General features: G+C 38.6%; 1 protein-coding gene across 1 annotated transcript in view; it reads left to right on the top strand.

The window, feature by feature from the left end:
- LOC124789624 (serine/threonine-protein kinase Nek8-like) overlaps window positions 1-27,584 on the top strand; it is a 319,457-nt gene that overhangs the window by 261,561 nt on the left and 30,312 nt on the right. The window contains exon 19 of the mRNA XM_047257042.1: window positions 15,291-15,338. Coding sequence (XP_047112998.1) covers window positions 15,291-15,338 — 48 coding nt within the window. The remainder of the gene's footprint in view (window positions 1-15,290; window positions 15,339-27,584) is intronic.

Raw genomic sequence — 27,584 nt, 5'->3', positions numbered from 1 at the left:
TGAGAGGACACTTCCTGAGTTATCAAGGAATTGTAAATTTGGCAATGTATGTATGTGGAGGGAGGTCAAAGGTAAAAGTTGTAGAGAGAGAACAAGATTGACTACAGTAATCAGGTTAAACACGTTATGTAGAAATGAAAAGTCTTGCACAAGAGAGACTAGCCTAGAGAGCTGCATTAAACCAATCTTTGAACTAAAGACCACAACAACAATAACAACAAGTGGATAAGGATCATAATATTCTGAAATGTACTACTACAAATTTGCAACTCACCAAACACAAAGATATAGTGTCCTACTAGTACAGTAACAATGCATCACAATTGGAATTAGCAACATCTTTGTCTCCCCTTCACCCAGCATCAGGAGGGGTTAGGACATTTATGCCAATTCTCCACTTTCTCCTGAATTCTTTGTCTATAACTTTTTCGTTCCAGGCAAGATTCCTTCTTCTTAAACAGGTCTTGATTGAGTTAATCCATCTTGGTCTGGGTTTCCCTCTTGCCCTCAAATGTGGCCCATTGGTGTCAGTAACATATACAAATACCTGGGTCTCTCAGTCTCTGAGGGTACAAATAGGATAATCACATTGGGTCAGTCATAGGTAAAGCAGATAGCAGATTTCATTGATAGGATAATGAGAAAATGCAGTTAGTCTATAAAGGAGACAGTTCACAAAACCAGCACAAAGCCTATCCTACAGTATTGCTCAAGTGTGCAGGATCTATAATGAGTAGGACTAAATGGGTATATTGACAGTATACAAAGAGATGAATAGTCACAGGTCCCTCCCAGAGGACACCACCTTACATAAAAAAGGCGGAGCGGGGAATTCAACAGAAGTCTCGGAAACTGGAAAACATGTATCATAACCCCACAAAAGGAAACAGATAAATGATCTGACAGTAGCATCATGGAATGTGAGAACAATGCTTCAGCCTGGAAAAATGAAAGAAATAGCCAATGAAATGTTAAAATTTAAATATGATGTCATGGGGCTACAGGAAATAAGATGGCAAGGGAATGGGCACATAGATAACCTGAGTACTCATTGGTATATAGTGGACCAGAAGAAAGAACAAGCCAACTTGGAACAGGGTTTATAATAACTAGGGAAGTTAGGAAAAGCCTTCTAGAAGTTGAACCCATAAATGAAAAGATTAGCAGACTCAGACTAAGAGGGAGATTTAGGAATATATCAATAGTGAATGCACAGGCACCAACAGAGGAGAAACAGGATACAATTAAATAACAATTCTATGAAGACCAGAAAAAGTATGCTGCGCAGTACCTAAATATGACCTGATGCTAGTAATAGGTGATTTTAATGCAAAAATAGGGAGAAATGAACATCCATTTGAAGTTTCTGGAAAATATTCACTACATGAAGAAAACAATGAGAATGGAGACTTACTATGCCAAATCACAGCAAGGAATAATATGAATATTAAAAGTACCTGCTTCCCACACAAAAGGATCCATCTGAGTACTTGGAAGTCTGTAGTCAATGGAGTAGTCAATCAGATTGACCATATTTTAGTGATTTCACACCACTCCATGTCAGTTGCAGATGTATGGAGCTGCAGTGGATCAAAGTGTGACTCAGATCACTTTGTGATCAAATCAGTCTTGAGAGAGAAACTGTCACTATAGTTCAATTCTTTTATCTTGGCGGTTCATGCATGCTCGCCCAGACGTGGGAGATTGCTGCGTTACCAATTGTACACGCCAAGAGAAGCAGCGCCATAGTATAGTTCGCAAACTTACGTTTAGTGGGGAGTGTCATCATTGCACTGCTCGCCTGTGCAGACACATGGTGTTTCGACTGCTTTGACACACTTTATCATTCGATTTCACAAAATCTATTTGGCCCAAAAATTTGATTTTTACACATCTTCTTGACTGATACCTTGCCCCATAAATGACTTAATTTTGTTTTGATGTTCAACGCAGTTATTGTGCAGCATTAGATGTAGTAAACAATTGCACGAAATTTTGAAGAGTTTGCAGAGGTAAAAGTCCATAGTGTATGCTTTCTGTATGGCCTATTTTAGTTGCCACTAGAAATTTCAAAAAATTACATTCAAACGAATAAAATTCATGAAGTAAGACACTTGGATATTGTTCTTAAAATAAAGAAAATATTAAGCACTGATCAAGGTTTGAACTCAGAACCTTTTGCTTAGTTGCCATACGCTAACATAGCTCGTCATTAAATATATATCCTGGAGGACTTTAAAATATCATGCAAAATACCGACAAACATTGTTGGTATGATTATGAATTATTCCCATTTCGTCGAAGTACAATAAGAAATAAACAATTACCGCTGTTCTTTATTGCGAAAAAGCGGTTAGTGAGAATGATACAAACAACTTTCCTTGCTATCACCTGAATTAGGAGGCTTATTGCTTGTTTGGTTTAATTAATTAATAGAATATGAAGCAATTGGTATAAAGAATGCTTTTTCCAAACTTTCCATAAAAGAAAGTATGCTATCAAGACATTGCTTTTGTTCAGTTACTTTATTTATGACTGAACATTTCTAAAACTGAAGACACTCATCCGTGCTCTGCACTGCAGTCCAGCTCTGGCAATGTCGTTCTCTGTTCATTGGCTGACTGTGTTTTGTGACGTCAGATGCGCAGAACGAACCTAAACTCGGCCGGGTTCATAAATGACGTGCACTTTAATAACAGAATATGAAAGATGATGAAATGGAATACAGACAAACTGAAAATCCCTTATGAAGTAAAAAAAAAAAAAAAAAAAATATCAAGTAACACTAAGCAGAAAGTTGAGCAATGAAGAGACCACAGTAGTAGAAGGTGAAAAGTGGAACAGGATTGAAAAAGCCATTTAAGATGCTGCAGAGGAAATAATAGGCATAAGAAGGAATAGAAAAACCCAGGAATGGTTTGATGAAGATTGCATGTCAACAATGCAGAAAAAGAACATGGCAAGAACAAAAGTGCTACAGAGACAAACCAGAAATAGTGTGGAACAATGTAGAGAATTAAGGAGAAGAGCTAACAGACTGTGCAAGAGATAGAAAAGAGAGTGGACTAAGAAGAAATTTCAGGATATAGAAGAGTTAAAGGAACAGAGTGAAATAAGGAAGTTCTATGATGCTGTAGGCAAAATGAAGAATAGATTTCAGATAAAAACAATGGCCTGTTCCAGCAAAGATGGGAAAATGATAAGGGAGGAAGAACAAATAGTGGGAATATGGGCAGAGTATTTCAAATATACACTAAGCATCAGCCTAGAAGATGAAGAGACAGCTGCAAAGGAGGAAAGAGTGGAGCTGGAAGTATACAATGATACCAATGAGCCAAGAAAGCCAACACTACAAAAGGTCTCCCATGGTGTGCACAAGACAAAAACAATCAAGCCCCTGAGGAAGACAGCATAGTCACTGAATTTATAAAAACTGGTGGTGAGGCTGTAATAAAGGAACTGCACACATTAATATCAGATATATGAGAAACAGAAACTATGCCACATAATTGGAAAACTGCAATAATAATCCCCATTTATAAGAAGGGGACAGAACAGCATGTGAAAACTATAGAGGTGTAACACTCCTAAGCACAGCTATAAGATCTTCACAAGTATATTAAATTAAAGGATACAGAAGTGTGCAGAAGGCATACTAGGGGAATATCAGTGTGGCTTTCGACCAGACAGAGGAACAACTGGAATGAGATTTTTCACTCTGCTGCAGAGCGTGTGCTGATATGAAACTTCCTGGCAGATTAGAACTGTGTGCCGGACTGAGACTCGAACTAGGGACCTTTACTTTTTGCGGGCAAGTGCCCTATCATCTGAGCTACCCAAGCACGACTCATGCCCTGTCCTCACAGCTTCACTTCTGCCAGTGCTTCATATCCTACCTTCCAAACCTTACATAAGCTCTCCTGGTGGAGCACTTGCCCGCGAAAGGCAAAGGTGCCGAGTTCGAGTCTTGGTCCAGCACACAGTTTTAATCTGCCAGGAAGTTTCAGAGGAACAATTGATTGAATATTTGTGATAAGACAAATGATGGAAAAGTTCTATGAATATGATGTAGATCTGCATTTCCTATTCATCGACTTCAGACAAGCCTTTGACAGCATAAATTGGCAAGAACTGTACAGAGTACTGGAAGAAGTTGGTATATGTGCTAAACTAATAAGAGTAATCAGAATGACAATGACTGAGACAAGAGCAAAAGTAAAGGTCCTTAGCAGAAAAAGTGAAAGCTTTGACTTTAATAAAGGCATGAAGCAAGGTGATAGTCTCTCCACTGTCATATTCAATATAGCCCTCCATAGTGCAGTAAAAATCAACAAAAGAGGCACCATATTTATGAAAACTAGCCAGCATACGCTGATGACATTACTATGGTAGGAAGAAGTATCAATACACTCCAAGAAACATACCAGGCAATGGAAACAGAAGCCTTAAAAAGTGGTCTCATAGGAAAAGAAAACAAAACAAAATATATTGTAATGTCATAATCTGAGGCCAGAAGAACCCTAAAATCCTAAACATCAATGGGAAATGCTTTGAAGGAGTGTCCTCTTTTAACTACTTGGGAACCCTAATAACAAATGATAACAGTATTTGAAAGGCTGAAAGGGAAAGAATACAAGCAGCAAACAGAGCTTACTTTGCAAATATGCAACTTTTCAGGAATAGCCTTGTTACAAGAAAAACAAAACTGCTAATATATAATTCCCTAGTCCACCCAGTTATCACATAGGGGTCAGAGGTATGGACATTGACAGAACATGATAAAAATGCACTAAGAACCATTGAGTGGAAAATACTATGCTAAACCAATGGGCCAATAAGGGAGGAAGAAGGCTGGAGAATACGCTGCAATGCCGAATTACAAAAGTTAATACAAGGTTGAGACGTAATAAAATTTGTGAAATCACAGCAAATACAATGGCTAGGACACTTGGAGAGAATGGCAGAGGATAGAATTCCAAAGAAAATCATGAAAGGTGTGATCCATTCAGCTAGACGAAAAGGGAGACCTGGAAGAAGATGGATTGACAATGTAATAATGGATCTCACCAGTATGGGAGTCTGGGGTGGAAAAGAGCTGCAAATAACTGGGAAGTGTGGAGGAAGATGGTTGAAGAAGCCAAGGCTTATCAAGGGCTGTAGTGCTACTGAAGAAAAATAGTCGCAGGTGTATTTGTCCTATGGCAGAATATTACAAAAACGCTGAAAAACCTTATCTGCTGAACATTACCTCAACCAGTGCCAACCTGATTCCAGGCCTATGATGCTCTTCCTGCTCAGCTTTATTAACTTTATACTTATCAACAACTACTTTACATTTGAGGGGCGGACTTACAAACAGATCAGGGACAATGTCATGGGAACCAGAATGGCTCCTTCCTATGCCTATCTCTTCATGGGTTGCTTGAAGGGGGCTTTCCTTGGATCAATTAGCCTTCAGCCTCTTGTTTGGGTTAGATAGATTCATGCATCTTTGCCATATGGACTCATAGTGAGGCTGACCTTTTACAAATTTTGGAATCTCCAAATACATTATCCCAATTAAATTTCACATGGTCCTATTCCAAACCCCATGCCACTTTCCTTGATGTTGACATCATTCTCACTTAGGTTATTGTTGTTGTTGTGGTCTTCAGTCCTGAGACTGGTTTGATGCAGCTCTCCATGCTACTCTATCCTGTGCAAGCTTCTTCATCTCCCAGTAGCTACTGCAACCTACATCCTTCTGAATCTGCTTCGTGTATTCATCTCTTGGTCTCCCTCTACGATTTTTACCCTCCATGCTGCCCTCCAATGCTAAATTGATGATCCCTTGATGCCTCAGAACATGTCATACCAACCAATCCCTTCTTCTAGTCAAGTTGTGCCACAAACTTCTCTTCTCCCCAATCCTATTCAATACTTCCTCATTAGTTATGTGATCTACCCATCTAATCTTCAGCATTCTTCTGTAGCACCACATTTTGAAATCTTCTATTCTCTTCTTGTCCAAACTATTTATCGTCCATGTTTCACTTCCATACATGGCTACACACCATACAAATGCTTTCAGAAACGACTTCCTGACACTTAAACCTATACTCGATGTTAACAAATTTCTCTTCTTCAGAAATGCTTTCCTTGCCATTGCCAGTCTGCATTTTATATCCTCTCTACTTCGACCATCATCAGTTATTTTGCTCCCCAAATGGCAAAACTCCTTTACTACTTTAAGTGTCTCATTTCCTAATCTAATTCCCTCAGCATCACCCGATTTAATTCGACTACATTCCATTATCCTTGTTTTGCTTTTGTTGATGTTCATCTTATATCCTCCTTTCAAGACACTATCCATTCCGTTCAACTGCTCTTCCAAGTCCTTTGCTGTCTCTGACAGAATTACAATGTCATCGGTGAAACTCAAAGTTTTTATTTCTTCTTGATGGATTTTAATACCTACTCCAAATTTTTCTTTTGTTTCCTTCACTGCTTGCTCAATATACAGATTGAATAACATTTGGGGTAGGCTACAACCCTGCCTCACTCCCTTCCCAACCACTGCTTCCCTTTCATGTCCTCGACTCTTATAACTGCCATCTGGTTTCTGTACAAATTGTAAATAGCTTTTCGCTCCCTGTATTTTACCCCTGCCACCTTGAGAATTTGAAAGAGAGTATCTCACTTAGGATCAACAAAAAAACTTCTGATCATGTTAAACCTACTAACAAGCAACAGTACTTGCATTCTGACAACACTTTGCGTTTCAAACATTCCATGCCATACGGCCTTGGAATTCGAGGCAAATGTACTTGTCCAGGTGCAGAGCTCTTTACAGCAATACACGACCATTCTCAACTCACAGAAACCCCTACAGCCTAGCTCAGAATCAGATTTACTAGGACTTCACATCCAATCCTGGTACTGCTGTTGCCTCCAAAAACCAACTTGGTGGTACACCTATTGTCACTCAATACTGTTCTCGTCTTCAATGTATTAATTAGCTATTCAACTAGGCACCTTCCTAAAATCATGGCCTGAAATGAAGTCCATTCTGTCTGACATTTTTTCAACCACACTTAGAATAACTTTTTGTCCCCCCCCACTCCTCCCATCCCCTTCCTCCACCCAGTTTCCTCAGTATTCTGGTTGCTCCTTCTGCAGCCATTTCCCTACCCTCTGGCTCCTACCTCACTAACCATCCCTGCTGTAAGACTTGCTCTATGCACCCTCTTACGACCACCTATACCACCCCCATAACTTGCAAAACATATACTATCAAAGGGAGAGCCACTAGCGAAATGACATGTCATGTACCAGCTGTATGTAAACACTGTCTGCTCTTCTACACTGATATGTCTGCCATGAAGTTATCATTTTGCATGAATGTGCACAGAGGTGTATACTGAAGAGCCACTTGTGAAATGACACATCTCATGTACCAGCTGTATGTAAACACTGTTTGGCCTTCTATATTGGTATGTCTACCACCAACTTATCAGTTTGGATGAACATGTGCAGAGGGTGTATACTGGTAACAGACAATGTAGCAGACAATGTAACTGTTGCAGGGTATGTCCTACAACAAGGCAGCAGTTGTGATCTCAGTTCCTATTTCACCACACCATCTGAATCCCCCCCAACATCAGTTTCTCAGAATAACTTAAGTGGGAACCAGCTTTGCAACATGTTCTTGGCTCTTATCAGCCACCTGACATTAATTTATATTAATTTCTTTTTAGTTTTATATATCTTTTATTTTGTGACCAGCTTATTGCCCCCCCCCCCCCCCCCCCCCATTTTCCACCTCACATGTCTACCTTACATAATGCAGTTATCTTTTTGCTCTTGTAAACTGTTACATGATGTTTTGTCAGTAATCTCTGCTTTGCTTATTACCCTACCTTCAACCTTCCCAGGTTTCCAAATCTCATCCCCAGCAATCAGTTTTTCCTTTTCATTCTGTGCAGTCAGTCTCCCTTGATATGTGGTACTGGGTGACTTTTCCATAGCTCTCCCCATTTCCTGAACGATGCCAGTAGTTTTCCTTCATTCCCTTTCCTTCCCCTTCCCTTCAAACCTTCTGCCTGAACAAGGAATCACTGATTCTGACAGCTTGCGCATTTCCCTAACCTTTATGCATGTTTTCTCCTGCCACCACTTAGTGAGTAGATTTTTTTATCTGTCCAATTACATTTCCAGAAATAGCTTTGAGCATATTTATAAAAATTCCAATAACTGCAGCATCTTGTCAATGCAGTTTCATCAAATGAAACATGTTGTTAAAAAACCATTTTAGGTGAAATATAGGTGAAGTAGACTGTCAGATTCAGTTACCTTGATTACAGAATATGATAAAGCTGCTAAATATAACTTCAATGACCTAAGCAATGAGTTTGCTTCACTCAAAACAAACGAATGGAGACTAAAATTATGATAAAAACATAATTTTGTTCAAGGGATATGTTCTAAAGACTTATCTATCGCCATTTTTCTTTTATTTTCAACTAACAGACAGACCTGACTTGCCTGGGTATTCATACTCAAAATTTCCTATTAAAATGGAAAAAAGTTACATATGTTTGCAATGTAATATCGAAAATATTTCCTTTCCACGTATTCATGAATACACCCTAGAACAATTGGAGAAACAAATATGCATGATGTACAAATGTATAAGAACAGCTGTTCCATATGTCTACAATGCAATTTTGTAAATGTCTCTGTGGCAATGCCTATTCATGGTTATTGTTTTCACCTAGCCCAACTGCAAATTTCATGCATGATGTAGCATTTTGTCACACATCTCAGTGTTTATGATATCATATCTCTTGAACTATATGGTATACAAAGACATACTTGTGGTGGCACATTCAGCGGCATATGTAGATATTGTTTGTGGAATGAGAACAGCATGAATGGTAACAGGTTTGTCTGATTCACAGGACAGTTTCACAGAGGTGTTGAAAGAACTGAATTTGCAGATTCTTGAAGATTGATGGAAACTGCCCTGAGAAAGTCTCCCAACAAAAGTTAAAAGAATTAGTTTTAAATGATAACTCTAGTAATATACTAAAAACCCCTATATATTGCTCCCTTAGGGATTGTGGAGAGAAGATTAGATTAATTACATCTCAAACAGACATTTGGACAATCATTCTTCCTACGCTCCATATGTAAATGGAATGGGAAAAGCCCTAATAATGGATACAGTAGGATGTACCCTCTGCCATCCACTTGACAGTGGTTTGCAGAGTGTAGGTATAGACATAGATGTAGATGTTTCATACCAACCAGTTCCTTCTTTTAGTTTAGTTGCGCCTCAATTTCTTTTTTCCCAACTTCAGTTTATTTGTTATTCAATCTACCCATCTAATCTTCAGCATTCTTCTACAGCATGACATTTCAAAAGTTTCTGTCTTATTCTTGCCTAAACTGCCTTTTGTCCACATTTCAATTCCATACCAGGCAACACTCCAAACAAATACCCTCAGAAAAGACATCATAACACTTGGGTCTATATTAGATATTAACAAAGTCCACTTTTCAGGAAAGCTTTTCATTGTATTGCTAGTGTGCATCTTATGTCTCCCATTCTTTGACTACAATCATTTATTTTTCTGCCTAAATAAGAAAACTCATGTACTACTTTTAGTGTTTCATTCCATAATCTCATTTCCCCAAGATCACACGATTAACTTTGACTACATTCTATTGTCCTTGTATTACTTTTATTGATGTTCATCTCATAATCTCTTTTGAAACAGAATCCAGTCCACTGAACTGCTCTTCCAATTCATTAGCCATTTCTGGCAGATTTACAATGTCATCAGCAAACCACAATAGTTAGTATGTTGTATTCCTGAACTTCAATTCCCTTTCAAAATTTCTCTTTGGTTTCCTTCACAGCTTGCTCAGTGAACAGACTAAATAACATTGGGGATAGGTTGTGCCCCTGTCTCACTCCCTTCTTGACTACTGGTTTCATTTCCTTTGAGTCTTATAAGTGCTGTCTATTTTCTGTATAAGTTACAGAAACGGTCTTTTGGTTTCTTTATTTTATACTTGTTACCTTTAAAATTTCAAAGAGTGGAGCCCAGTCCCCATTGTCAAAAACTTTCTCAAAATGCTATAAACATAGTTTTTCCTTACCTTATCATATCTTATAACATAAATTGTAGCTTCAGTATTGTCTTCTGCATTTCAGTATTTCTCTGGAACCTAAAAAGTTCTTCTCCAAGATCCGGCTCTGCTAGTCTTCCAATTTCTGTGTAAATAATTCACATCTGTAATTTGCAAACATCACTTATGGTTTTGTAATATTTACACCTATCAGCACCTGCCATCTTAGGAATTGGTGTTATTGTATTCGTCCTGAAATCTGAGTGTATTTTGCCTCTGCTAAATATCTTGCACACTGGGTAGAATAATTTTGTCATGGCTGGCCCTCCCAAGAATCTCTTATAATTCTGCAGTAATGTCATCTGCTCTTTCATTGCTCTGTCAAATTCTTCTCGAATTACCAAATCTCCCATCTCATCTTCATCATTTCCTCTTCCCTTTCAAAACTAGCTATTTGTTTTCTATAATATTCGTTTCCCTTGTTACAGGCAAATATTGCCTAGCATTCCCCCTGAAATACTCAAAGACCTCTGGTTGCTTCAGTTCATTTAGGTACCATGTCCTTAACTTCTTTTTGCAGTTGCTTCAGTTTTAGTCTGCAGTTCAAAACCAATAAGTTATTTTCTACATCCTCCTCTTGATATGTTTTACAGTTTAAAATCTGGTTTTGAAACCTGTATTATCATTATATAATCACTCTGAAACCTTTCAGTGCCCAACTTTCTTACAGGATTCTTAAATCAAGTGTTTTTGAAGATTAAATTATGCTCTGTGTGACATTCCAACAGGTTGCTTCCACTTTCATTCATTTCCTGTCTCCTGCTCTTTTTTCCATCCTTTATCTACTACCAAATTCCAGTCACCCATCAAAATTAGTGTTTCATCTCACTTAATTATCTGATTAATTTCCTTTGCCTTCTCGTATATCCCTTCAATCCATTCATCATCTGTGGAGCTAGTTGGCATAGAAACTTATGACTCTTTGGGGTCTGTTGGCTTGGTTTTTTGTCTTTCAGGGCAGTGATAATGCATTCATTATGCTGTTCGCAGTACCTAACCAGTCCGCCCCCAGTAGCTGAGTTGTCAGCGTGACGGACTGTCAATCCTAAGGGCCCGGGTTTGATTCCTGGCTGAGTCGGAGATTTTCTCCATTCAGGGACTGGGTGTTGTGTTGTCCTAATCATCTTCATTTCATCCCCATCAACACACAAGTCGCCGAAGTGGCGTCAAATCAAAAGACTTGCACCAGGCGAGTGGTCTACCCGACAGGAGGCCCTAGTCACGAGACATTTCAGTACCTAACCCACATTTCTGTTTTCTTATTCATTATTAGACTTACTCCTGCCTTACCCCTTGTGTTGACCTGACTGATACTCATGTTCTTAACACTACTGCACTTCACTAATTCCCACTATATCTAACCTTAACCTAATTCATTTCCCTTTTAAATTCTCTAATGTACCTACCTGATTAAGAGATTGAACATTCCACACTCCAGCTCATAGAAAGCCAGTTTTGTTTCTCCTGATGAAGACATCCTCTTGAATAGTTATTGCCCAGAAATCCAAATGAGGGACTACTGTAACTCCCAAATATTTTATGTGACAGGATGATATCGTCATTTAATCATGCAGGAGAGAAGCATGCCCTTGGGAGAAGAAAGCCATGGCTGTAGTTTCACTTTCCTTTCTGTTGTTTACAGTACCAGCACAAGTCATGGCTGTAGTTTCACTTTCCTTTCTGTTGTTCACAGTATCAGCACAGCAAGGCCATGTTTGCTAAAGTTACAAGACCAGATTGGTCAATCGTGCAGACTGTTGCCCTTGCAACTACTGAAAAGACTGATGCCCCTCTGTAGGAGCCCTGTGTTAGAGTGACTCTTCACAGACACTCCTTTGCCAGCAGCATCTATGGTATGGCTATTGTATCGTTTCATCTATATATCTCATTTAACTAACGTTTTTCAATAATGCTTCATTTGTATTAAACCTACCTTACAAATTATAGAATTTTCTAAATATATGTTGAAAAAATACAGAAAGGTAGTTTCTAATGGGGTGATGTGGAGTGGGGGACATATCCTTGACATTTTTGCCGAGGGCTTATGATCACTTGGGTACGACTCTGTCTGACTGAATTAAAATGTCGTCACAAACCTCAAAGTTTTTACTTATCCTCCCTGAACTTGAAGTCCCTTACCAAACCTGTTTATTTCATTTACTGCTTGCTCAGTCTACAGATCAAATGTCAGAGATAGTATAGAATCCTGTCTCACTCTCTTCTAAGCTACTGCTTTCCTTTAATGTCATTTGATTCTTATGACTGGTTTCTGTAAAAGTTGTAAATAACCTTTCACTCCCTGTATTTTATCTCTGCTGCCCTGAAAATTTCAAAGAGTGTAGTCCAGTCAATGTTCTCAAAATATTCATCTAAATCTACAAATGCTATAAATGTAGGTATACCTTTCTTCAACTTGCCCTCTAAGATAAGACATTGGGTCAATATTGCACCACATGATACCACGTTTCTCCAGAACCCACTCAGATCTTCCCTGTGTTCAGCATCCCTAAGTTTCTCCATTCTTCTGTAAATAATTTCTACCAACAAATTGGAACCATGACTTATTAAATGAATGGTTCTGTAGAATTCACGCCTGTCAGCACATGTCCACTTTGGAAATGGAAGTATTAGATTCTTAGTGAAGTCTGAAGGTATCTCTCTTGTCACACATCTTGCACACCAGGTGGAATAGTTTTATCATTGCTGGCTCTGCTAAGGATCTCAGTTATTCTGAAGGAGTATCCTCTACACCAGAGGCCTTATATCTACTTACGTTTTTCAACATTCTGTCAGATTCTTCTTTCAATATTGTATCTCCTATGGCATCTTCCCCTACTTCTTCTTCTCTTTCTACAATATTGGTCTCAAGTTAGTTTCCTTTATGTAGATCTTCCATGTGTTTCCTCCACCATTTAGCTTTCCCTTCTTTGCTCAGTACTGTTTTGCCATCTGTGCTCTTGATATTCATATAGCTGCCTCTCGTTTCTTGAAACGTCTCTGTAATATTCCTACAGGTAGCATCTATCCTTCCTCCTCTAGCCATGCATGTTTCTAAAGCCTTCCATTTTCCTCTTGCTATTCCTGCTTAGCTATTTTACATTTTCTGTCAATCTCATTTTTTAGGCATCTGTATTCCATTTATCCTGCTTTCTTTTGCAAATTTTTTATATTTTTTCCTTCTGTTATCCAAGCATTTCCACTGGGTCTTGTCTTTCTACCTATGTGATCCTCTGCTGCATTCACTATTTCATCTCTCAAAGCCACCATTCTTCTTCTGTTGTATTCCTTCCCTTGTTTCAGTAAAAATTACCTAATGCTCCATCTGAAACATCCAACAATCTTTGGTTGTTTCAGTTTATCCAGGTTCATTTTCCCTAATTTCCTTTTTCTCTGTAATTTCTTCAGTTTTAATCTGCAGTTCATAAGCAATAAATTGTGGTCATAGTCCACTTCTGCCCCTGGAAATGTTTTTCAGTTTAAAATCTGGTTTCAAAATCTATGTGTTACCATTACATAATCATTCTGAAACCTTTTAGTGGCTCCAGGTCTCATCCATTATACACCATTGTCCCCAACAATTTTTCCTTCTCTGTATTTTCTTACTGTCATATTCCAGTCACCCATCACAATTGAATTTTCATCTCTCTTAACTGTCTGAATAATCTCCTTTATCTCGTCACACATCCTTCTAATACCCTCATCCTTTACACAGATAGCTGTCACACAAACTTGTACTGCTTTTGTGGGTGTTGGTTTCATCCCTTCATCCCTATCTTGGCTACGATAATGTGTTCACTATGCTGCTCATAATGGCTTACCCTCATTCCTAATTTCTTATCCATTATTAGGCATACTTCTGCATTAACTGTATTGACCCAATCAGAAGTCAAGCACTTAATGCCACTACACTTCACTAAGTCTCACTATATCTAAGTTCAGCCTGTCAATCTCCCTTTTTAAATTCTCTAACCCTTCAAATTGATCAAAAAATGTAACATTCTGCATTCTGATTCTTAGAATGCCAGTTTTGTGTTTTCTGACAACCACTTTCTCCTAATTAGTCCCTGCCCAGAGATCCAAAAGCGGGTTTAAGTTCTGTCACTCATTCAGAATATTGCCCTCACAACTCCTAAAAAGCCTGTTGCCCATCCTTGGGAACTAGGGATTAGTCTGACCTCTCGACAGATACCCCTCCATTGTGATTGCACCTACAGCACAGTACAGCTTCTGTATTCTTGAGGTGTGCAAGCCTCCTCCTCTTGGCAAGGCAAGGTTGGTGGTACATTTTATGTTAGTGGAGACCAGCAAATAAATATTGGTGTCAGTTTTGTCAGAACAATCTTCGGGGGAGGAAGGGGGGGGGGGGTGTATCTACTGGAAGTGAATGACAGCTTATAGTTTGGTTAGATAGTTTTATGTTCCACAGATCATTTGCATGACAGATTGTAATGATGTGGAATGAGTCATATGACATCCACATTGCAAATTAATTTGTAAATGTGGCTGTGTACTGAACATTTATGTTTTATTTATTTCTTATTAAATATACAGATGTGAGTTAGTAATTCCTGCCCATAAAATAACAAAAATTCCTATACAGAATAGAAGAAGTTGTCAAGGACAAACTTTGTCAGATTGTTTTGAAATTTTACTTCACTGTCTGTCAGACATTTTATATCACTATGTAAGCTACCAAAAAATTTAATTGCAGGGCTGTGAACCCCTTTTCAAGAATTTATAAAAGCTGGTTGGTAAAAAAAAAATTCAACAGTGTGTAGAACCTGGTGTTTCTTTATTCAATCATTTCCTTTCATTGTTGCTGGGAGAAGAAGCTCCAGGTTCTTAAAACTACTGATTATCTCAGATTTTGTATCAGTCTTTCATTTTGTTGCCATCAACTAGATTGGCATATTTTCTATATTTATTTAGTTACAATTTCAATGTATCTATTTTTTTCCTTGCAGATGCTTTTAGTTACAGAAGACTTATTGTTTTAATTTATCTTTTGGAATAGTTGATTAATTGCTCGAGCCATTGTGGTCTGTATGTCATCATTTGCTGTTTTGATTTTTCTTCTTTTTCCATAAATTTCAAATTTTGATACTTTTTTGCAGGATGGAAACAAGGCAGCAGATGCTTCTGCAGCATGGCATACATCACAGGTATTTGATTTCACAGCTGTAATAACAATAATGGAAATAAATGCAAAATGAGGGAAAGACAGCCACTTAACTATAGTGTTCTGATGTATGGAACATTGAAACATGTAACAGGAAAAACTATTCACACTAGCTTTGGAGATCTTGCTCTTTCTCTAGTAAAAATACACATTCACACAGACATCCAAATGCACATTCCCATGGTCACAGTGAGACTGATTACTGTTTATTGATTATTGAAAATAGTTGTTTATGCTGAAGGAAGTGGGGAGGGTGTAAGGTAGGACACAAGGAGGGAGCAGAAGAAAAGAGGCAGGTCTTTCAACAGATGACTCAGCAGCTGCACAAGATTAAAGAGTGAAGAGGAGAGAGCACAAAAGAGATACACAGGACAAGGAAGGAGTGGTGTTGACAGAATAGAGAAGGCTAGTGGAGGTTTAGGCCAGGGTGATTTCAATAATGCAGGGTGTGCTGGAGAGACAGTTCCCAACTGCATAGTTCTGAGAAACTTTTGCTGGAAGAGCAATTAGAATTCTGAGGAGGAGACAAATAAGCAGGACATCTGATTGTACTTGGGGTAGGAGCATGAAACTGAAAATAGAAGAATGCAATAATGAACAGCACTGGTATGCAGAAGGCATCTGCAAGCATTACACTGACTCCAGAATATGTATCTCCACGAAATTTTTTTGTAAAAAAGATCTAGAGATAAACAACTACCTGGGTAGATCTGCATATGGGGAAAGCTGTTATAAGAAGAACAATAAATAAAACCCATGTTATAAGAACCAGAAACTTAAATAATGTGTAACAATGTGAATAAAAACAACAAACATGGAAAGACTAGATTATTACTCACTGTAAAGATGACACTTTGATTAGCAGACAAGCTTAACAAAACGACTGTTACACGTTAAGCTTTCAGCCAAAGCCTTCATCAGAAAAGGAGACACACACATTCACACAATCAAGCACATGTCCACACACACATGACTGCTATCTCTGGGTGCTCAAGCCAGACTTAAACTGAAACACACCAAATAGGAGCAACAATTTGTAGTGGAGCGGGGAATGTGGTGGTATAGTAGAGTATGGGTGAGGGAAGAGGAAACAGTGCTGTGTGATGGACCTTATAGAGACTAGAGGTGGCAGACAAGGCTACCTGGTGCAGCTTCGGGAAACTGTGGAGGAGGGAGGGAAAGGAAAAAAATGTAGCAGAAAGGTGAGGAGCAGGAAGAGAAAAAGATTAATGGTTGCATTGATAAAGAGAACTGTGCAATGATTATGGGGGCATGAGTTGGGAGGAGGTAATAGGACAGAGGTAGAAACTGTGGGTGGAGAGTGTGGGTACAGTAGGTTACTGTAGGTTGAAGCCAGGGTGATTCTGGGAGTGGAGAATGTGTTGTAAGGATAACTACCATCTGAAAAGCTGGTGGTGGAGGGGAGGATCCAGATGACCCAGGTTGTGAAGCAATTGTTGAAATCTAGCATGTTATGTTCAGCTGCATGTTGTGCAGCTGGATGATCCACATTGCTCTGCAGCAGAGCTGGTACATAACATGGCTGCTTTCACAGGTGGCCCAGCCTCTGACAGGACTGGAGTAGAAAGTCATCCTCACCCTCTTACCTCCTGGATCTCTGTTCATTACTGTTGATGCCACATCCCTGTACACTAGCATCCCTCATGTCCATGATCTTTCTGCTACTGAACACATTCTCTCCCAACTTCCTTCACACTTCAAACCCACTCCCTGATTCCCTATACACCTTACTAACTATATCCTAATACACAGCTTCTCCTTTCAAGGGAAATTATACAAACAAATCCACAGCACAGTCATGGGCACTCGCATAGCACCCTCCTATGCCAACCTGTTTATGGGCTGTTCTGAGTACCCCTTCCTAATCTCCCAAACCCTTGATTTGGTTCAGGTTCATTGATGGAATCTTCTTGATCTGGGCTCAAGGCCAGGACAGCCTATCCTTCAAAACCTCGACACTTTCTCTTTCATTCACTTCACTTCGTCCTTCTCAGCACACTATGCCAACTTCCTGGAAGATGAGTTCCTCCTATCTAAGTGCTTCATACACACCTCTGAGCACATTAAATCCACCAACCACCTGCATTTCAACAGCTGTCATCTCTTTTACACCAAAACATTGCTCCCATACAGCTTGTCCACCCAGGGATGGCGTATCTGCAGTGACAAGAACTCCCTTGCACATATGCTGAGGGTCGCACCAAGGCCTTCAGAGACAGTCACTACCCTCCAGACCTAGTTCGCAAACAGATATCCCATGACATTTCCCCTCACACCCCAATCCTTCCACCAACCTCAAGAACCAGCCACAAAAGAGTACCCCCTTTGCCACCCAGTACCACCCTAGATTTCACGGCTTTGATTACCTATCATCATACCCTGAAACAAGGCACATCCTACTTGAGATCCTTTCCACCCCTTCTAAAGTGGTGTTTGGTCACCCACTCAACCTCTGCAACTTCCTAGTCCATCCCAACTCCACTCCCAATCCCAACCCTCTGCCACAAGAATCATATCCCTTTGAAAGAGCCATATGCAAGACCTGCCCAATTCACCCACCCAGCACATCCTTTTCTGGTCCTGTCATTCGATTATCCTATCACATCAGAGGCCAAGACTCCTGTGAAAGCAGCTATGTCATGTACCAGCTTTGCTGCAGTCATTGCCTAACTTTTTATATTGATGTGACTACCAACCAGCTTTCCACCAGAATGAATGGTCACCTTCAAACTGTGGCCAAGAGCAAAGGGAACCACACTGTTGCACAACATGTAGCTGAACATAACATGCTAGGTTTCAATGGCTGCTTCACAACCTATGACATCTGGATCCCCCCCCCCCCCCCCCCCCCCCCTCCACCACCAACTGCTTAGATGGGAGTTATCCTTACAACACATTCTCCACTCCCAGATTCATCCCGGCCTCAACTTATGATAACCTACGTTTCCCATTCCCTTCACCCAACAGTTTCTGCCCCCACTTTCTTATCACAGCTCACGTCCCCATCCTCATTGTGCACTGCTGTATGTCAATTCACTGACCAATCTTTTTTCCCTTTCTACTCCTCTCCTTTCTACTCCCTGTTTTCCCTTGCTTTCATTGCTGCACTGGGTAGCCTTCTTTGTCAACTCTAGTCCCTGAATGCTCAGCCAGGCAGCACCATTTCTTCTTTCCCAACCAGTACCCTGTTAACCCTTCCTGTTTCCCACTCCACCAGGGATTGTTGCTCCCATTTGGTGCATTTCAGTTTTAGTCTGGCCTGAGCAGTCAGAGATAGTGATCATGTGTGTGTGAGGTATGTTAGCTTGTGTGAATGTATGTGTTTTTCTCCTGTCTGACAAAGGCTTTGGGTTAATGTGTAACAGTCTTTTCATGTATGTTAACCAACATGTCATCTTAATGGTGAGTAGCAATCTGTCTTTTCCATGTTTGTTGATACACCAACCTGGATTTCTCATTGTTAATGTAAATAAAAAGCTAGGTACAGAAGAAGTAATTATGAGCATAAAATACCACACCAAATGCCACTGAATTGGTTTACATGCTTACATCATAAACTGATGTTGGAAAGGAAATAAATACAAGATAATTAGGGACTTAAAAATATATAAATAAATAAATAAATACTGCAACAATATATTGTAGTGGTGAAGATACGGATAATTTGTTTATTTTTGTATGAAATGTTTCAAGAAATACACGTCATTTATCTTAGAATGTTGTGTAACTGTCACTGCAGTATATCCTATGTTCCCGTAACCCTCTTGGCCTCAACCTTCGTTAGTCATTGTCCTCTCCCATCCAGCCACTACTCTGTTCCCATTCCAGCACTACACAGCCCTCATTTCTCTGTCACACTGTCGTTTTACTTCTCTCATTTTCTACTATCCCCCTCCCCCACCCCACCTCTCCACTCCCTCCATCTATCCTCCCAACTGCACATAACTACCCTACCCTCTTTCCACCTCATCCCTCTGCACTCCCAACTTCACGTCACTGTCTTCCATGCCTACCATACTATCCCTCCCCCTCCCCACCACAGCCTCCTCCTTACCTCACAGTGTGGCCTCAGTTCCCTGAGACTGCAGTCATCTGTGTGTGAGTTATGTTTGCACAAGTGTGTATGTGCATGTTTGCCTTCTATTTTGATGAAGGCCTTACTGGCCAAAAGCTATATTTGTGACAGTCTTTCTGTAGTGACTGTCTGCAACTCAGCATCTCTACTATATGGTGAGTAGCAATTTTCCTTTTCACAATATTGTTACATTCCATCCTGGATTTTCCATTGTTTAAAAATGCTATTGAAACATTTTTGAAATCAGTAGCTTTAAACCATTGTGTCCAGCTTTAACCTTGGTAACAATCCCTATTTAAGGCCTAAAATTTCCCTTTAATTATTTTTTGTTTGGATATAAAATGGGTTTGTTGGCCAACAGCTGTTGTTAAACATCTACTGTACAGTTTGTGTGGCCATTTTTATGGTTGAACCAGAGTCTGGTAGACAGTTAACTTTATATGTGTGTCACACTGTAAGCAGCTGCTTCTGGCTCAATCAGCTGCAGGCTCAAGAACTGATAGCTCATAAGCCTAAATACCACGATTTGATACAGGACTGGCTTGGTATGCACATATATCTTTCCTAGTGTTCTCACCCACTTAGCAGGTTTGACTCACTCACAGTGGATCATATCTTAAATTTTTAACAGGAACATCTAGCTGCTCTGTACACAATGCTCTGCCACACACCTAGTTGTGAACTGTAGAGTGATTATGTAGATGCAGATGTCATTGAGTTACACAAATGGAGGTTCTACACAGTGTGAAGAAAATGATTCAGTCTGAAAACCAGTTCTTGTTGTTATCTACATTACATTTCAGATAGGTGGGGCAGCTTTGATATGCTTTCATTGAAAACTGGGCTCTAGAACAACACTGAGACTTCAAATTTCAGAACAGCATCTCTTTTCAAAGTTCTGATACACGAAAGGTTCAGTGTTGACAGCTGGGACATACAGAAACAGTTTATTATTATTATTATTATTATTATTATTATTTAGAATTCTTAAAACAACTTATATCAGCCCAGACTGCATCATTAATCACTTTGTCTACAATTTATGTGTATATTTGGACTCAGAATGTGATTTCCATGTAACTTTGATGTTTAGGCCTATATTAAACAAATTTTGCCTATCAGTATTTGAGAGCTCATTCAAGTCTCTGCAAAGTAAATGCATTGTTTGAAGTATTAGATAAAAGAAGCAGCTAAGCAGGATAAGAGAACAAGTATTGGGTTTTTTCCAAGCAGTTATTTTTTCTCCTGATACAGAAATAAAAAGTAATCTAGAAGTAATTCCAATAACTATATATTTGTATGGATATGGTGTCTGTTCTTTTGGACATGTCCGAATGAACAGAGACCACTGATGATCTGCAGCCGTCTAGAATGAAATTAGAATTATATATTAATACCTTCAGCTGCTGATGGGTGTTGATATATACCAACGGGGACAGGGGAAATGTGTGCCCCCGACCGGGACTCGAACCCGGGATCCCCTGCTTACATGGGGGATGCTCTATCCATCTGAGCCACCAAGGGCACAATGGATAGTCCGACTGCAGGGACTATCTCACGCCCGCCTTGTGCGAGACCCACAGTCTCACTTTATATGTTCACACACTACATTTGTAGTGTCCCTACCCAACACAGTCATTACTCATGGAAGACACCCTTACCAAATTCCATAAGAGTTCGGGTAATATGTGTGCATCTGCACAGAAGAAGAAGGTCATGGCCGGTATTGCCAGAACTATATATTGTGCATGCATGCATCATGCTTTGCGGTTCTATGCTCATGTCCATGAATTACGGTGTTCAACCTGAAATTCAATATTGCTTACTTTTAATTGGTGCTGTCGTCTCTGAACCAGTAAATGAGTCACCAAGATATTTTGGTCAGTTGGAGCTGATGGCATTTCCTATTGAGTAGCATCAGTGTACGTTTCTGAAGATAGGCAGATGTAGCAATGGTTAAAATCTTATTGATTTGTGTATTGATGCAGTTATAGGAATATATAGAGGGTCTATACAATGGAGATTTACTTGAAGGCAATATTATGGAAATGGAAGAGGACTTAGATAGAGATGAAATGGGAGATATGATACTGCATGAAGAGTTTGAAAGAGCACTGGAAGACCTAAGTCTAAACAAGGCCCCGGGAGCACACAACATTCCATTAGAACTACTGATAGCCTTGGGACAGCCAGCCCTGACAAAACTCTACCATCTGGTGAGCAAGATGTATGAGACAGGCAAAATACCCTCAGACTTCAAGAAGAATATAATAATTCCAATCCCAAAGAAAGCAGGTATTCACAGATGTTAAAATTACCAAACTGTCAGTTTAATAAGTGGCAAAATACTAACACGAATTCTTTACAGATGAATTGAAAAACTGGTAGAAGCTGACCTCAGGGAAGATCAGTTTGGATTTCGTACAAATGTTTGAAAACGTGAGGCAATACTGACCCTATGACTTATCTTAGAAGATAGATTAAGGAAAGGCAAACCTATGTTTCTAGCATTTGTAGGCTTAGAGAAAGCTTTTGACAATGTTGATTGGAATACTCTCTTTTAGATTCTGAAGGTGGCAGGGGTCAAATACAAGGAGTGAAAGACTATTTACAATCTGTACAGAAACCAGATGGCAGTTATAAGAGTAGAGGGGCATGAAAGGGAAGCAGTGGTTGGGAACTGAGTGAGACAGGGTTGTAGCCTATCCCCAATGTTATTCAATCTGTATATTTAGCAAGCAGTAAAGAAAACAAAAGAAAAATTTGGAGTAGGAATTGAAATCCATGGAAAAGAAATAAAAACTTGAGGTTTGCTGATGACATTGTGATTCTGTCAGAGACAGCAAAGGACCTGGAAGAGCAGCTGAACGGAATGAGCAGTGTCTTGAAAGGAGAATTTAAGATGAACATCAACAAAAGCAAAACAAGGATAATGGCATGTAGCTGAATTAAATTGGGTGATGCTGAGGGAAGTAGATTGGGCAATGAGACACTTAAAGTAGCAAATGAGTTTTGCTACTTGGGAAGCAAAATAACTAATGGTGGTCAATGTAGATAGGATATAAAAGGTAGAGTAGCAATACCAAGGAAAGTGTTTCTGAGGAAGAGAAATTTGTTAACATCGAGTATAGATTTAAGTGTCATAAAGTAGTTTCTGAAAGTATTGTATCGAGTGTTGCCATGTATGGAAGTGAAACATGGACTAAAAATAGTTTAGAAAAGAAGGGAATAGAAGCTTTCGAAATGTGGTGCTACAGAACAATGCTGAAGATTAGATGGGTAGATCACATAACTAATGAGGAGGTATTGAATAGATTTGGGGAGAAGAGGAGTTGGTGGCACAACTTGGCTAGAAGAAGGGATCGGTTGGTAGGACATGTTCTGAGGCATCAAAGGATCACCAATTTAGTATTGGAGGGCAGCGTGGAGGGTGAAAATCATAGAGGGAGACGAAGAGATGAATACACTAAACAGATTCAGAAGGATGTAGGTTGCAGTAGGTACTGTGAGATGAAGAAGCTTGCACAGGATAGAGCAGCATGGAGAGCTGCATCAAACCAGTCTCTGGACTGAAGCTACAACAACACCAGACAGAAAGAAAATATTCTGCATATATGACTGGATTGCTTTACTAAAATACATAAAAACTAAAGTATATGCACATAAAAAGGCATATATTTAAACAAGACACTTCAAAACATGTTTGTAATGTCACTGCATCGTAATTCAATTTTTGTAACAAATGAACACTAATGCAGATATCAAAAAGCCATAGACCATTTAGCTACTGTATCAGGAACACTGCTACCAATTTTGTACTTATCGTAAGACCTAATATTGAAGGTTGTAGAACTTATTGCAGGTAAGATCTTGATAACAAGTCTTAACTATTACAATTCATTCAATAGTTTCTGAGGTAAAATGGTTTTTCTCATCAATCTAAAGGAAATTCAAAATTGAAAATAACATTTCCACAACAGCATTTGTGCCTGGTACAGCAAGAGCAAAACTCACAGGAGTCTATATTTTTTTACATGAATTACCTGTACTTTTATGTGTATGGAATACATCACATCATCTCTTATCTGTTTACAAATTAGCTTTTCCCATTCCTCAAGTTTCTTGGATACAATGTTGTTCTCGTGTCTATCTCATCAAGCAATACATCTTCATACATCTGAAATATTGCACCTGAATCCACCATCTTAAGAATTTTCAGACAATTTAAAAGTCCAGCCTAAGAAACAGAATTTTTCAGTGTTATCCAATGAAATGATTGCAGAGGCTGAAATGGAGAAGTCCACTTTTCTAAATAAGTCACAAAAGCATCATCAAATAAATTGGTAATTGACTTGTATTTTGACTGAGTGAAAAAAAATCTCTCATTTTGAAGTTAATTAAAATTGAAGAAATAACTGAAGTTTGAAATTTACTACATTTCCTGTTACTGATTTTTTGTTTAAGCTGATGCAACTCCTCAGCTGATTCTGCAGCTGAAATCATGGTTCTTTCCAACTTTTGGATTGAATTTGAAAACATTTTCAATTGGCTTTGTGTAAAATGAAACCAAAGAAGGACTGTGTGTTTTCAAAAACTGTTTCAGCAAAGTAGGATGCCTATCCTGATACAGTAAATAAGATTTAAAAGGATAATACTTATCAATAACCCTTATAACTCCTGGCAACAATGATGGCCACCTAATTTTAATACTGCCTAGAACTTGTGTTCAGTATCAGTGAAATCACAGAATGATTTCAGTTCTTCCACGTGCAAAGTGTAAATATGAAAAATACTGAACAATTTTATTCACTATTGTTTCTATGTCAATGGGAAGAATGTCTGCATTTGTTTGTGTACCACATGGGCTGCACAACCAATGCCTTGAATGTTCATCTTGAGAACACTGTTCAGTTTGGAATAAACATTGTTTGTTCCTGCCCTCTTGTATCTACCAAAGTTGGTATTACAGTTACTTGAACAAAATGTGACAATCTTGTCAACTATATTTTGCCTTTTTTTTTAACTAGCCAGAATATAGGTAGCTAATAATTCTGTCATTTCTGTACCAGGGTTCTGAAGACAGATCACTTTGGACTGGACACCTTTGATTGGAATTAAATACTTAGCTGGAATCAGCATTAGCTTTATGCTTCTGTGATTTGATGCATCAACCACCACAGACATATACTTATCATCTTCCATTCAATGCTTCTGTTATTTGATGCATCAACCATCACAGACACATTCTTTCCATCTTTTTAAGTTCGGACTGCACTTCATGCACTGCGTATAGCAAAAAATTTGATTCGCATTTTGTCCTCGAACATATTAATTTCTTCTCAAATAGGTCTCTGATTAGAAAAGGCATGCAGTCCATTGAATGGAAAGGATGATTGTGTCCCATGGTATGGAATGCAAACAGTCCTTCTGCCAGAGCAATCCGTTTATCTTCCTCTGTTTGTAGTTTACTCATACTTACAAAGGAAGTTATGCTACTAGACGTTCTTGCAGTAACTGCCACGAGATGCTTCTTTTTCTCTATGTGCTGTGATATATCACCACATCCTCTATGTTCAATGGAAAAACACTGAACAACTCAATGTACATTCTACCTTCATACTCATAGTTTCCTTCAAGAAAGGGAACTCTTCTTTCATGGTTTTCAAGAAAGAGCATGTTGTTTTCCCCAAATTAATGGGCACAAGTTAGATTCACACACAGCAAGCAACAAACAGTAGAGCACACTAAAGCAAGCTTGTCAAACCAAATGTTGAAGCTGCTGTCTGCATCTCATTGTTATCGGAAACAGTCTGAAGAGATCATGTCAGTTCCATCTACTGCAAATTTGTATCATCTAACAGTGAATAGCTGATTCGTAACAGCAAATACAATTGAACCCTGATAGCTGTATAACACTGTTACATCTGTCCGTTGTTTCTGCAGTAGACAAGGTTACTGCTAATTATGAATAATCAGGACATTTGGCCTCACTGAATATTTTGTGGGAAAATGAAAAAGGAAGTCCCATTAAAAACAGGACGTCTGGGTACCCTAATTAGATGTTGTCAAGCATCCATCTCTTATAAGACTGTGAACAATAGTACAATAAAATCTAAACTCAATGCCATGATGATTTCATTGGTGTCATGAAAGTCACATGTGCCCCATGCCTTTCCCTCATGGACCCATGGAGCAAACAACTCCACCCAGCAGGTAGAAGTGCCAGTCCATGGCCCACATTGCCAGCAGTACAGGATCCCTACAATTTTGATTTGCACAAACCATCAAAAAACCTCCCAAAAGTCAGATGGTTCCTACTTACTAACTACCTTAACTCATGAACATCTTTCATTGGCCAATGAATATCAAGATTGTGGGATGTCTCATTCTACAAAAGATATGTTACACCTCAACATTACCTAATTAATCACTTATTTTATAATGTACCAGAATGTTTGGGCTTGGGATGTAAATTCTAAACACTAATGTTCTTGTTAAACAGCCTTTAACTTTTTGAGTATATAGACCACTGATACTATTCAGTGTAAATGTAAATTTACCACTATACCTAGTTTGGACTATTAGATGAAAAAAGCAGATGAATGGTGTAAAAGGCAGAGCAGTAGATTTCTTGAAAATGCCTGCTTCTCTGTTTATGTATACAATAAAGTAATCTAGAACTAATTCACATAATTATCAGTGGGAGAATATTAGGGCTAGTTGTTACTGGTTGTTAAAATTCTTCTGTTTCTGCCAGATAATATACGACTGACTCATTTCATGTTATTGAAGACTCTCCTTCATGATGGAATACATATAAAATGAGGTGTTAATGAATGTATGACTGACTGAATCAATAAGTGAATAAAACATTATCATGAGGAAGGCCACAATAGCATCCAAGCAGTTGTAGAACTGATGAATTTAAAAAATGGTATCAAAAGTTGTGTTTCAAAGTCTTTTAGACGAAAGAGGACTGTGCACCACAATGTTTATGGTATACTTTTACTACAAGTACTATATAAGCATTTAATAAGTTAGCAGGGCAAATACAATAAGTGTTTTAAATTTTTTTACTTCTAGTTAGTAGAGCACCAGCAATAAATGGATCTCATTTCTATTCCCTTAGGGTTATCATGCAGTAATCACCAGTGCTGAGTTTCCAGTGGTACACTTGGAGATGGATCCCCTTTAACTTTTTGAGTCATCAGAGGGGGAAAAATCTACATTTTATTTATATTTAAAGGCAGAAAAATTATACATCAATGACAATATTAGCAAAATATATTTCATCTGTATCTGGGGCATTTGTACATAATATGTTGATATTCCATTCAGGTGTCATGGCAGCCAATCTCACAGTCTTTGAAAACATGACTAGAATATTGTACTTTACAATATTAATTGACCTTTACAATATTACTCAAATCACTCCACATGTGTATGTTAAGAGTCATGGAATTAAATAACAGTCTTATGCAGTCAGCTTTTAAAATAGATTTTGTCATCCAGTAATATCGTAATGTTGTTTTTCCACTTCTGATTTCCAGTGTTGAAGAGATTAAGGTGAAGTGTTGAATTCTATTAGAGTTGCAGAGTCAAATCATGGTGTAAGTTTATGCACTATTTCTCATCTTCTGTGAATAAAAAGGTTAATTTGTTTGAGGGTGATGATGAAAATGGCAGAGGTTATGAAAGTAAGGAAAAGAGCGGAAATGAAATCATGTGTCCTGAAAATATGCCATTCACATGTGGACCTATCTTTGTAAACAGAGTTGATTATGATCTTCCAGATTATTGGACAATAGAATGGAAAGAAGATTTCTGTAAGAAGAACGAGTGTTGGATGGTAATAAATTAAAAAAACTGGGATGCAAGAGTAGAAGAAAATTGGAAAATTTGGGCCTGAAAAAGTAAACAAGGAATAAATATTTGACAACAGTGATAAAAAATTTCTGTGTCATGCTTTGGAGCATGTAAAACAGACCAGATGACATCTCTCCAGAAAAATTATTAAACATCAAGAAAGCTCAGCCCATAAAGCTGCTTTGAAAATATTATCTGCAGTAAGTGAAAAGTCTTTGGAAAAAGTCTGTGTTAAAGCACTGGAGAATGACAAGTCAGTAACATTTG

The sequence above is a fragment of the Schistocerca piceifrons genome, chromosome 3 (genome assembly GCF_021461385.2).
Source record: "Schistocerca piceifrons isolate TAMUIC-IGC-003096 chromosome 3, iqSchPice1.1, whole genome shotgun sequence".
Classification (NCBI taxonomy): Eukaryota; Metazoa; Arthropoda; class Insecta; order Orthoptera; family Acrididae; genus Schistocerca; species Schistocerca piceifrons.
Note: the sequence above shows the minus strand (reverse complement) of the source record. Positions and strands in the feature narration are given on the sequence as shown.